The sequence below is a fragment of the Pongo abelii genome, chromosome 6 (assembly GCF_028885655.2).
Source record: "Pongo abelii isolate AG06213 chromosome 6, NHGRI_mPonAbe1-v2.0_pri, whole genome shotgun sequence".
NCBI classification, from domain to species: domain Eukaryota; kingdom Metazoa; phylum Chordata; class Mammalia; order Primates; family Hominidae; genus Pongo; species Pongo abelii.
This window is the reverse complement of record NC_071991.2, coordinates 127,908,781-127,922,108: the sequence shown is the minus strand read 5'-3', so window position 1 is coordinate 127,922,108 and position 13,328 is coordinate 127,908,781. Positions and strand designations below refer to the sequence as shown.

Sequence of the window (13,328 nt, the reverse complement as noted above, 5' to 3'; positions counted from 1 at the left end):
TCCCTCCCCCCTCCCCCCACCCCACAACAGTCCCCAGAGTGTGATGTTCCCCTTCCTGTGTCCATGTGTTCTCATTGTTCAATTCCCACCTATGAGTGAGAACATGCGGTATTTGGTTTTTTGTCCTTGTGATATTTTGCTGAGAATGATGGTTTCCAGTTTCATCCATGTCCCTACAAAGGACATGAACTCATCTTTTTTTATGGCTGCATAGTATTCCATGGTGTATATGTGCCACATTTTCTTAATCCAGTCTATTGTTGTTGGACATTTAGGTTGGTCCCAAGTCTTTGCTATTGTGAATAGTGCTGCAATAAACATACGTGTGCATGTGTCTTTATAGCGGCATGATTTATAATCCTTTGGGTATATACCCAGTAATGGGATGGCTGGGTAAGTATACTTGATTTAAAGATTTAAGCACAATAGAAAAGCCTGGGCAACATGGTGAAACCCCATCTCTACCGAACAAGGAAAATACGTAAATTACGTGGGCATGGTGGGTGTGCTTGTGGTCCCAGCTACTCAGGAGGCTGAGATGAGAGAATTGCTTGAGCCTGGGAGGTGGAGGTTGCCATGAGCCAGTATCGTGCTACTGCACTGCAGCCTTGACAACAGAGCTACCCTGTCTCAGAGTCTAGACACACAGTTTAAAGAGAAATACTCAACATAAAAGGGCAAGTGTAATTTAAAAGGACCAGCACAACATAAAGGGACAACAGTGTTCCAAACATACACTTCTCCAGGAGAAAAAAGGCAAAAAGGAAAAAAGAAGTGCCTTTTGGCAATCAGGTGGTCAATGGGAAAAGGAAGGAAAGGTGGTTATTTAGGGTCCTTCAAGGTCTAAGTGTAAGAGTTAAAGAAAGAGGAAAGAAACATGAAAAGCAGCTCAACAGTCAAAGATAGGTTTATTTTGGAGAATAAACATGAGAGGGGCTTCTGGCTGATTTCGTTCAGGAGCACTCTCTCTTACAGACTAAGAGTATTTATTAGCCAGGCATGGTGGCTCACGCCTGTAATGCCAGCACTTTGGGAGGCCGAGTTGGGTGCATCATGAGGTCAGGCATTCGAGACCAGCCTGGCTAACAAAGTGAAACCCCGTCTCTACTAAAAAAAAAAAAAAAAATTAGCCGGGTGTGGTGGCAGGCGCCTGTAGTCGCAGCTACTTGGGAGGCTGACATCTCTCCGGCCGGAGGGGAGGTTGTCTTGGGGCTGGCATGTCTCTGGTCAGGGAGGGGTTTATTTTATGGTTGGAATGTTTCTGGTTGGAGATGTCATTTGTGATTTATGGTCATGCTGAATTTGGGGGAAAAAAAGGCAAATCACTACATAACTACATATCAGAATCTATAGACTGTATAGCTCTGCAAGGTGACTGTAGTTAACAATTATTTATTATGTATTTTCAAATAGCTCAGAGAGGATTTTGAATGTTCCCAGTAAAAGAAATGATAAATGTTTGAGGAGATGGATATGCTAATTACCCTTATGTGATAACTATGCATTGTATGTGTCAAAACATCACTGTGTACCCCATCAGTATATACAATTATTATGTCAATTAAAAATAAATTAATAAATCTACATGGTGAATTAAAGCAGTGATCAAAGAAAAACTCATTGCAGTAAATACCTTTTATCAATGAAAAGGAAGGAATAAAAAATTAATTAAATTCTTAGCTCAAAAAAACTAGGTAAAGAACAACAAAGTAATTCAAAAGAAAGCACATGATAGGAATTAGTATAGATAAAACAAATTAATGAGGAAAAAATAGAAAAACATACCTAATTATTAAATCAAAATCCTATTTTTGAAAAAATTAACAATATAAATAAACTCATAAGCTAAGTTGGTGAAAAAAAAGGAGAAAGCATAAATATGCAAAATAAATGACAAGAGAGAAACGGAAGAAATGTAAAAATCAAAAGACAAATTTGTAGTCTTTGAAATAAATTTGAAACCTAGATTTAACGGATAATTTTTTAGGCAAATACAGGTTGTCAAAAATGACCCTTTTTTTTTTTTTTAAATGGGGAAACACTAGAGGTATTTCCACTAAGATCAGGAACCATGGCAAGGATGTTCATTATCTTCACTGCTATTCAGCATTGTTCTGGAGGTATTTAACAATGCAGTTAGACAAGAGAAACCAAGTTGAAACATAAGAATGAGTTAACAAAGAAGTAAAGCTATCTGTTTTTAGATGATGTGATTGAATACCTAGGAACCCCAGATAATCAGTGATAAAATGAACTCAATAATTTAGTGGGACAGCAGGATATAAAATTCATATATAATAATCAATAGTCTTATTTCTCAAAAGAAGATATACAGACAGCCAACAAACATATGAAAAAATGCCCAACATCACTAATCATCTGGGAAAAGCAAATTAAAACCACAATGAGATACCACTTTATTTCTGCCAGAATGACCGTAATTAAAAAGTCAAAAAAAAATAGATGTTGGCATAGATGTGATAAAAAGGGAACATTGTTACACTGCTGATGGGAATGTAAATTAGTACAACCACTATGGAAACAGTATAGAGATTCTTTAAAGAATTAAAAGTACAGCTGCCATTCGACCCAGCAATTCCGCTACTGGGTATCTACTTGAAGGAAAAGAAGTCATTATATGAAAAAGACACATGCACATGCATGTTTATAGCAGCACAGTTCACAATAGCAAAGACGTGGAACCAACCTAAGTGCCCATCAGTCAACAGGTGGATAAAGAAAATGTGGTATGTATATACACCATGGAATACAGCCATAAAAAGGAACGAAAGAATGTCTTTTGCAGCAACTTGGATGGAACTGGAGGCCATTATTCTAAGTCAAGTAACTTGAATGGAAAACCAAGTATCATATGTTTTAACTTATAAGTGGGAACTAAGCTACAAGGACACAGAGGCAAAAGAATGACATAATGGACTTTGGGGCTTGGAAGAGGGGAAGGTTGGGAGGGGGTGAGGGATAAAAGACTACATATTGGGTACAGTGTACACTGCTTGGGTGATGGGTGCACTAAAAATCTCAGAAATCACCACTAGAGAACTTATCTATGTAACCAAAAACCACCTGTACCCCAAAAACTATTGAAATAAAAAAGTAAAAAAAATCAATAGTCTTTATAGAAACAGCACATAGAGGACATAATAGTAGACAGACAGAACCCCATTTACAATAACAACCAAAAAGATTAAACACTTAGGAATATATTTGACAATAAATGTACAAAACTTAGAAAAAATATTAAGCCCCTTACTCTTGTCTGAATGTTTGTGTCCCCCCAAGTATGTATTTTGAATTCCTAACCTCCAAGTTCATGGTGTTGGGAAATGGGGCCTTTGGGGGTGATTAGATTATGAGGATGGAGCCCTTGGGATTGGAATTAGTGCCCTTATGAAAAGACTGCAGAGAGCTACCTAGTCTCTTCTACCATGTGAAGACACAGCTAGAAGAGATGCCATCTGAACCAGGGAACAGGACCTTGCCAGTCACCACATTTGCCAGTATCTTGATCTGGGACTTCCTAGACTCCAGAATTGTGAAAAATAAATGTTTATTGTTTATAAGAAACCTAGTCTGTAATATTTTGTTATAGCAGCCCAAGTAGACTAAGATACTCCTGAAAGACTCAAAATATACTTAAACAAATGTAAAGATATCTTGTTTTTTGAAAAAAAAAAAATCGTTTTATTTTTCAATTTTTTTCCTTGAGACAAGGTCTCATTATGTTGCCCAGGCTGTCCTCAAACTCCTGGCTCAAGCAATCCTCCCACCTCAGCCTTCTGAGTAGCTGGGGCTGTAAGCATGCACCACCATGCCCAGAGTTATTGCCTGTTTTTTAATAGGCCAACTCAATGTTATAAAAATTTTATTCCTCCCTAAACTAATTTATAAATTCAATGGAATCCCAATGAAAATACCAACAGACCATATTATGGAGTTAGGCAGGTTAGTACTAAAGTTCACGTGGAAAATATAATGTAAGAATAGCTGGGAAATCACTGAAAAAGGAAAACCATGAGGGATGGGGTAGAGGGGAGAGGAAGCTAGCTCTACTAGTCAGTAAATCTAAGGCGTGTACAATTAAAACAGCATGGTACTGGCACATGAACAGACTGACAGACCGTGGAATAAAATTGTGTGGTGACTTTGTAATGTGGTCACCTTGGTCAGACTGATCTGCGTTTTTCAGATACAGTCTGATACAGATGGAAAGTACAGAATTAGACCCATGGAATAGACTAAGACAGCATCCCATCTGTACCCCAAATGTGAATTAGGCACCCTGGTTCCTGGGGCCAGTGTTTTTCAGGTGTGAAAAGACAGAAGCATTTAACTCATTGGCTCTTGATTCCTGTTGGTTGAGGATTATCTTTAGCACAGAAATACCCCACACTTCAGGATTATATATGTCTGAGTGACACGTTGGCAACCACAGGCAGCTGACACTCGCATGTCAGAGAAGTCAGGGCCACAAACTGAGCCAGTTTGCATATTTGGAATGATGATCACTGTTAGGTCACTTTGGATTCTTCATTCTAGTGAAGGTAAGGAAAGTGCTACCGTCCTCATAGAGGTCATTGACCTTGATTCCTATCAGGAGCTAGGATCATTTCTGTATAATGGTGGCAGAAAGGACTCTGTCTAGAATTCATGGTATTCACTTGAGTATATTTTGGTGCTTTCTTGCCTCTGACAGTGGTGGTAGGGATAGAGAACAATTAGTGGTTCAATCAGGGTACACCCAACACGGGGCTTACATCCTTTGGGATAAAGGTTTGAGTCAACTATTGGAGAAGTAGCCAAAACTAGATGAAGTGCTGGCCAGTGGGGAGGGAAATGTGGAATGGGTGGTTTTAGGAAGGAGATGATGAATATCAACTATGGCTTTGGAATTAGTTGTAGCAGCAAGGATTGAACTATGTTCCACTCACCTTCCTTTATTTAGTCTTTTGTAGAAATAGTGATTGCTACCGTCTTGAAGCCTCCATGATAGATTAGACTTAATGGAGGACATGAACAAATTTGAGGGATGGACAGGGTAGACTGTATTGGACACCTCTTTTGAGCCACTTCACATGGTCTCAGGTCTTATCTTTGATTCCAGCTGTGGCATCATGAGCAATTCTTTTGGGGCTCAGCTCACTGGCATTGTTACTGCCTTACTTCAAGTATGCACTGAGTGTTTTTTGCCTACTCAGATTCACTTGCAGCTCACATGTGTACTCCCCAGAAGTATGGGGGAATTAATACTCTGGGGTTAACATTCAGCCAGGCGCTAACAGTTAGTGGTTCTGAGATGTATTTCATAAGGCTCCTCAGAAGATTGCTCATTAAATAACCAGTTGCCAGCATCAGTGACCCACTCAAGGAAAGGTCTTTATATTGTTTTTACCTCCTTCCCTGTTCATTTCCCTGTCATTCACTTCTCCCTCTGAACACCTTCCTAAATAAACTACCTTTATGCAAGCCTTTGCTGTCAGGACAGCCAAAGCTATGACAGAGGTATAGAACATGGGTTGACAAGCTATGGTACATGGCCAAAACCATGTAAATAAAGTTTTTTTGTTGTCTTTTTTTTTTTTTTTTTTTGAGATGGAGTCTTGCTCTGTCTCCCAGGGTGGAGTATAGTAGCATGATCTTGGCTCCCTGCAACCGCCATCTCCTGGGTTCCAGTGATTCTCCCACCTCAGCCTCCCGAGTAGCTGGGATTACAGGTGTGCGCTGCCACACCCAGCTAATTTTTTGTATTTTTAGTTGGCCAGGCTGGTCGCGAACTCCTGACCTTGTGATACACCCGCTTCGGCCTCCCAAAGTGCTGGGATTACAGGTGTGAGCCACCGCGTCTGGCCAGTTTTTTGTATTTTTAGTAGAGACGAGGTTTCACCACGTTGGTCAGGCTGGTCTTGAACCCCTGACCTCAAGTGATCCGCCTGCCTTGGCCTCCCAAAATGCTGGGATTACAGGCGTGAGCACTGTTGCCCAGCTGTAAATAAAGTTTTGTTGGAACACAGCCACACTATTTCTTAGTGTATTGTGTATAACTGCCTTTGTGCTGCAGCTACAGAATTGAGTAGTTGTGAGGAGATCATATAACCTGTAAAGTCTAAAATATTTACAGAATAAATGTGCCATTCCTGTGCATTGATTTCCCAGTGCTGCTGGAACAAGTTACCACAAACTTAGTAACTTAACAAATCTAGTGGCCTAAAACAACACAAATTCTTTTACAGTTCTGGAGACTAGAAGTCTAAAATCAGTTTCACCAGTTTGATGTCAGAAGTATAGGCAGAGCAGGTTCCTTCTGCAGGCTCTAGGGCAAAATCTGTTTTCTTGCCTTTTTTAGCTTCTTGAGACTATCTGCATTCCTTGAATCCTAACTCCCCCTTCCCATCATTCCAGTCTCTTGATTCGTTGTCACATATGCTTCCTGTGTCAAATCTCCCTCTGCCTTGCTCTTATGGGGACACTTGTGATTACATTTAGGACTCACCCAAATAATTCAATATAATTTCCCCATCTCAGTGTCTTTAACTTAATCACATCTGCAAAGTACCTTTTGCCATATAAGGTGCATTTAAGGATCTAGGGAGTAGGACTTTGATGTCTTTGGGGGCTGCTATTTAGCTTACCACAGGCTTCCGTCTGGTCCCTAAAGATTCACATCCATCCTACATGCAAAACACATTCACCATATTGTAAAAATCTTCCAAAATCTAAACCCATTGCATTAACTCAGGTCTAAAATCTCATTAAATATTATAACTCAAAACTCCCAAATCTCATCATCTAATCATCTAACTCCAGTATAGGTGAGTTTCTGGGTATGATTCATCCCAAGACAGAATTCCTCTTTATCTATGGACCTGTGAAACTAGCAAACAAGTTATGTGCTGCTAAAATACTGTGGTGGGACAGGCATAGAATAACGATTATATACATTCCCATTCAGAAAGGGAGACAATGAGAGAAAGAAAAGAGTCACTAGCACCAGACAATTTTTAAATTTAATCAGGCAAACTTTTAGGTTTCAAGGGTTGGGAATAATCCCTGTGGCACCCAGCTCCACTCTATGGGCCAGAGGGTTGTGTATGTATTGGGTATGGCTGCTTTTATGTTACAGCAACCAAATCAAGTGGTTGTGGGGTAGTCATATAGCCTGCAAAGCCTGAAATATTTACTAGATTGTTCCCTGTCAGAATGTATGCTTGTTGAGGGCAGGAGTCTTTGTGTCTTTTGCTTGCTAAAGTATACTAAGTGTCTGGAACAGTGTCTGACACTTAACAGACACTCATTGAAATGCTGAACTGAAAGAAAAAAATGTAAGCAATTTAATACAGATGAGAGGGCAAAACTTTTGACATTGCTGAAGTAGTAACCCTATTTATAGATAAAACATTAAAAAAGAGAACTTTTAAAAACATAGCTACATATTAAAATAAATCTACATATTAAAATAGCATACTGTATTCCAACAAAAATTGTAACAGAATGACTGACACTAACATACATCTTGGTTAACTTGTACTGTGGAGAGAAACAAGTAATTTTTAAGACTTCTGGCAGAAAAAGCTAGTCATTTAAAAGTGAGAAAAACTAAGTCCAACTTCAGCCATTCATGGCAGTTTTCAGTGTCAGAAAAGAATGGGGACAGTGTCTGCAAAGTTTTAAGAAACAGAACATGTGATACAAGAATGATACAGCTAAGCGAATTGTCATTCAAGTACAGGGACAACAAGCAGACTTCCACACTGGAAAGAATTCAGGGACCATAACACCTGTGAGCTTTTCTTGAAAAATAAAATTAAGCATTGAAGTTATATTAAATCAAAAGAGTGAATTCTGTAATAGAGGGGCTACAGGAAATGAATTACCAGTGAGCATTGAATTTATTCAATTATAGAAGTAGGGTTAAACTACTATAGAAATTATGATTAAAGATAGAATATAAATGTTATAATCCATGGTAATACAAAAAGAATAATACTAACAAAAATTTAGAGATACACGGGAGGGCAGATGAGAGAGGAGAAAGCTTATGTGCATTAATTTTTTTGCTTTCATAGCTTAACTCTTTTATCTAAAGTTTTATGGCAGCGACAAAAAGAACTAGAATGTAAATCTCCCATATTTCAGGAGAAAACACACTCACTTAGGAAAACAAAAGACACTCTTACATCTGTATTGTCCAGTAAGATAGCCATTAGATACATATGGCTGTTATAGCGAACATTAATTGAACTTTTGTAAAATTAAAAATTCAGTTCATTAGTCACACTAGCTATATTTCAAGTGCTCATTAGACATATTTAGCTTGTGGCTACCATATTGAATGATGGAACATTTTCCATCATTGAAAAAAGTTCTGTTGGATAACACTGCCTTATAGGAAACAAAGAAAGTACTAAAAATAGAGATGTAACACAAAACAAATTGACAGAATTAACACCAGACATTGCCTATTAAAAGAAAATACAGATTAGTTTAAAAATAAAATACAACTAACTGTATGCTACATATTGTGATGTATATAAAACAAGGCAAAGCAAAATTTGAATGTAAAAGGAGGGGTGAAAGTATATAAGGCAAACACTAATGAAAGGAACCTTGGGTGAATGTATTAATAATTAGAAAATTGAATTAAATGCAAAAAGTTTTGAATGAGACAAGAATGAGGTACTTTATCCAAAATGAGGGGGAACTATCATGAATTATTTATTAATGTAACACCAAAGTACATAAGCCAAAAATCACAAAAAATGTAAATAGAAACAAAATAGTATCAGCCCTTGTTTTAAAAAGAAGGAAAAACCTAAGGGTAAAAAAGATATGAATAATATACTTGATACAGATTAATTAATTCTTATGAAAATCTTACCTTTATAATAGAAAAGTCATCTTTACAAGTATTCATGGAACACTTAACAAATTATTCTGCATTCAGCCCCTGAAAACCTGTTATTTCTAGAATGCGGAAATATAGTAGAGACTTATTCTGTCATTACAATACAATCAAATGATACATTTATTTTGAGAAGAAAATGAACAGATAGTACCCAGATATGTCAAAATGGAAAAATAAAAAGAAAACCTCAACTTTTGGGCCAGTATATAAGTAAAAATTGAAATTACAGAATATTTTTAAAATCTAATGATGAAAACCTATGATTTCAACTAAAGCTATGCTCAGAGGAAAATTCATAGTCCTTGGCACTTAAATTACTGAATGAGTGTATTGTTCAGGGCTCCCCATTGCTGACAGTAGAATCTAGTTCATAGATCCTCTTGGAAATCCGGAAAACCAAGCTTGCATCTGACAGAGCCAGAAAGAGTGCATCAGGGAAAAACACCCACACTACAAAATTTTTTAAGTGCAGGACACTTCCAAAAAAATGTCTTTTTTTTTTTTTTTTTGAGACAGGGTCTCACTCTGTCACCCAGGTTGGCGTACAGTGGTGCCATCTCAGCTCACTGCAACCTCTGCCTCCTGGGTTCAAGCAGTCCTCCCACCTCAACCTCCCAAGTAGCCGAGACTACAGGCACACCCCACCACACCAGTCTAATTTTTGTATTATCTGTAGAGGCGGGGTTTAGCCATGTTTCCCAGGCTGGTCTTACACTCCTGAGCTCAAGTGATCCTCCCCCCTTGACCTCCCAAAGTGCTGGGATTACAGACATGAGCCACCACACCCAGCCAAATTACTTTTTCAATTGAAAAAGAAATGAAGGACTATCAGTCAAAACTTCTTCCTCTTGGTTTCCTGATGGAAGAAGTCAGAGTTGTAGGTCATTTTGGATTATGTGAGAGGAGCTGAGGAAGTGGAGAGATTGATAGCGGTAGTATAAATGCATGGGGAGCTAAAGAGGGGAGGGTAAAAGGTTAAAAACCTCTTTAAAGCATGGACATGGAATTTTGTAGCTCAGTTCACACCTCTGCCTGTTTTTGAAGCTCAGCAGAAAGGTCTGAAGCCATTGATAATTTTAGAAAACCATGCCAAAGAGAGATACCTCATGAGTTAATTATTTTTGTTAACTTATTTTAAAAAGTTATGTCTAGTCTGATGAAATTTTAGGATTTGGGGGTATGTCAGACTAGGACTCTTTATACCATTGTCCTTAGTCTATTTTTTATGCCAATTATCAGTATCTAAAATTATGGGGAAGGGGTTGTTTTGTTTACGTGATTATCTTTCTTCCTCCTAGAATGGTAAGTTCCATGAAGGCAAAGGACTTTTTGCTTTTTACTAATTTTGCTCATTGCTTTATTCTTGAATTAGAACAGTCTTCTACTCAGTAGTCTTAGCACATATACAAACAATATGCTCCATAAATATTTGTTGAATTAGTAGCTGCATTAAGATAATTATGGGACAATTGGAAATTGGCTAGGGGTGAACTCCACGGGAGAGATTTTAATTGATCTTATGTTAACCAATTTGATTTTTCTTAGTCTGACTAAAGACATGACTGGAAAAGAGGATGTATACCGAGGCCCGGCCATCAGAGCTCTCTGCAGAATCACCGATGTAAGTTCTGTGTTTCACTGAGTTATCAAATGGAACACTATGTTTATCTGCAGGTGGCCACGTAGATTTAGTAGGATTTCCTAGTCTGACTTTGTGAATTTTCAGTATAAGAGAAACATGATCACCAGAAAGGCTTTTGTGGCTCCAGGCTTTCTTTTTTCTTCAGATTTTTTTCTTTTAATTTATTTATGTTAGTCCATTTTCTCTCTTTATTTGCCCTCTTGAACTGTTGTAGTGAGGGTACATTGCTTGCAGGAAACAAAAACCCATTCAAATTTATCTTAAAAGGCTTTATTATAGGACACAAATCTCTCAGAATTTGAGATGAGGCTTATAGGTAGACACCATGGCAAGAAATTGGGCAGCTTTAAGAATTCAACAGCAGATTTTTTTTCTTTTTTGAGTTGGAGTCTCGTGCTTTCGCCCAGGCCGGAGTGCAGTGGCATGATCTTGGCTCACTGCAACCTCCGCCTCCTGGGTTCAAGTAATTCTCCTGCCTCAGCCTCCTGAGTAGCTGGGATTTCAGGCACCCACCACCACACCTGGCTAATTTTTTTTTTGGTACCAGTTTGAACAAACTGAAAACTTTATTCTTCTGTGTGAGCTGAACTCAAGTTTCAGAATAATCATCACCATGTGGGAGGCTTTTTGTTAAAATGCAGAAGAAATCTCAAAATACTGTATCTATATCTGCCTTCCGCTGCTGCCAATATAGTAAGCATCTCCTAAACAATCAACAATAAACAGCAAATGATGCAGTTCATAGGGTATTTTGCACTTGGAAAAAATATATATATCTGAATTGTAAAAAGAAATGTTTGGATTTTGTATGTCTTTTTTATTATTGTTAAAATACTAAATGAAACTCCTCAGCCTGGCATCTTTTCCTCGTATCTCAATAGCTTATCCTAGAGCCAGAAAAAGCCTTGAGGAGACAATGTCTTCTGGCTTCAAGATAAAACTTATCCAAATTTTTTGGCAAGTCATCCTTAATGATTTTAAAATTTGAAAAGGCTTGTCTTTTTGTGTATCCTTAAAAGCAATATCAAGTATTATCTCCTAAGGGGGATCTAAGGAGTGGGGGAAATTCATTGTTCCTCCTCACCACAGTACAGTCCACAACCGCTGGCTGGCCCACAGGTGGCTCAGCACCTCCCTAATCAGGGTGTCCCACCTCTAGGAAAGCACCAGCACTGAAGGTCACCCAGTGTCATTCTTTGTATGCAGTACACTCTTGGCCACCAAATAGTATTGTGAAATACAGATCATTCAGCCGCTACCACCATCACTACTTCTACAGGGCACAAGAAAGCAATCTCCAATCTCTTTTATAAATGGACAGTCCTATCTTCTAGGCTCAGAGATGGTAGATAAAACTTAGCTGTTGCAATTATATAATTCCCTGACATGAAATTTTATTGGATTTAATATCTACATGATATAGCCATTTAAGAGTATAACTTGAGGAAAAAGGAAAAATCTACCTGATCAAAAAACATGTTGGGGTGGCCTATCAGAATCTTAAACTTCCCCTTTAGCATCTATAATGAAGATATAGATGAAGTGCATTCATTCCATAATTACTGAGCTCCTATTATATGCCAGGCAGTGAGCACCTGCTCATCAGCTTATTGACAATAGCCATGCTCAAGATCCACATTCCTCATGTAACTTTGTGATTATAATTGATCTTCCCAGATAAGATTTCCCCAACAGGAGCGATAATCCAGTTCACTTGGTGGCTATAAGTATAAAAGAATGCACTGGCATTCTGTTATGTACATAACTTCTTATGAGTTTGATTTAATGTGACAAAGCATGAATGCCTTTGTGAGAACTGACAAAATCCACTTCTAGAACTGCAAAGCCAAGGACCGTATCCATGACCTTCACACTGCACCAACTTGGAGCCATCCTTTTTGACTTCTCTCATAACTCACTTCTATTCCGAGAACAAGAAGTCTTCCTCCTTATTTCCTAGGACATTTGCTTTGGTGTCTCAAAATAATGGATAGTCAGGGACATTGGAGTTTGGATATGCCTATATTAAGAAGTCTTTCAAGTGGGGTAAATGAAGATTTTCCTAGTGTATGGTAAGACTGCAAGGAATACCCAGGCAATATCCTCAAATCTGTCTGAGGAGAGTTTTAAAGGAATAAATTTCCAGATCTTCAACTTCCCTATGAAATATTTTCTAAAACCAGGCCGATGCCCAGCTAATTTTTGTATTTTTAGTAGAAACAGGGTTTCACCATGTTGGCCAGGCTATTCACTGTGGTGATCCATCATGTACTAGACACAGGCCCTCTTGTTGAAACATTTAAGAGAGAGAATCTGATCAGCCAGCAATAGGCCAGTAGCTTGTATCCACCTGTGTCTGAGTCAGGTGTTTAACATTGATACAGTTCGTTATATCTGGAGGGATGAGATCATGTAGTATGTTAGGCTGTCTCTTTCTGGGAACTCTGAGTAGGAAGGGTAGGCCAGGCATTACCAAGCAAATTGAATAATAGCTATATACCCATGCTTGGGTATATTTTAGGTGTTTGTAACCTTCTTAAGTTGTAAAGGTTGAGCAGGACCAAATTATACATCTGATAAATCTGGATCCTAGAAGGAGTAATAGAAATGCTTTAATATTTTTTGGTGCATTGTTGTTCTGTTGTGATTGTTTTTTATTTTTTGTATTACATTGGTAGCAGCGTGAGACTTGACCATGCTAGTGCTAGCAATAAAACTCTTTTTTTCATCTGAATATTGTTCTCAGTCTTTTTACTCATCTTTATC

General features: G+C 38.2%; 1 protein-coding gene across 2 annotated transcripts in view; it reads left to right on the top strand.

The window, feature by feature from the left end:
- COPG2 (COPI coat complex subunit gamma 2) overlaps nucleotides 1-13,328 on the top strand; it is a 162,683-nt gene that overhangs the window by 40,056 nt on the left and 109,299 nt on the right. For both annotated transcript variants that reach the window (XM_024249541.3, XM_054560634.2), the window contains exon 6: nucleotides 10,466-10,541. In XM_024249541.3, coding sequence (XP_024105309.1) covers nucleotides 10,466-10,541 — 76 coding nt within the window. The remainder of the gene's footprint in view (nucleotides 1-10,465; nucleotides 10,542-13,328) is intronic.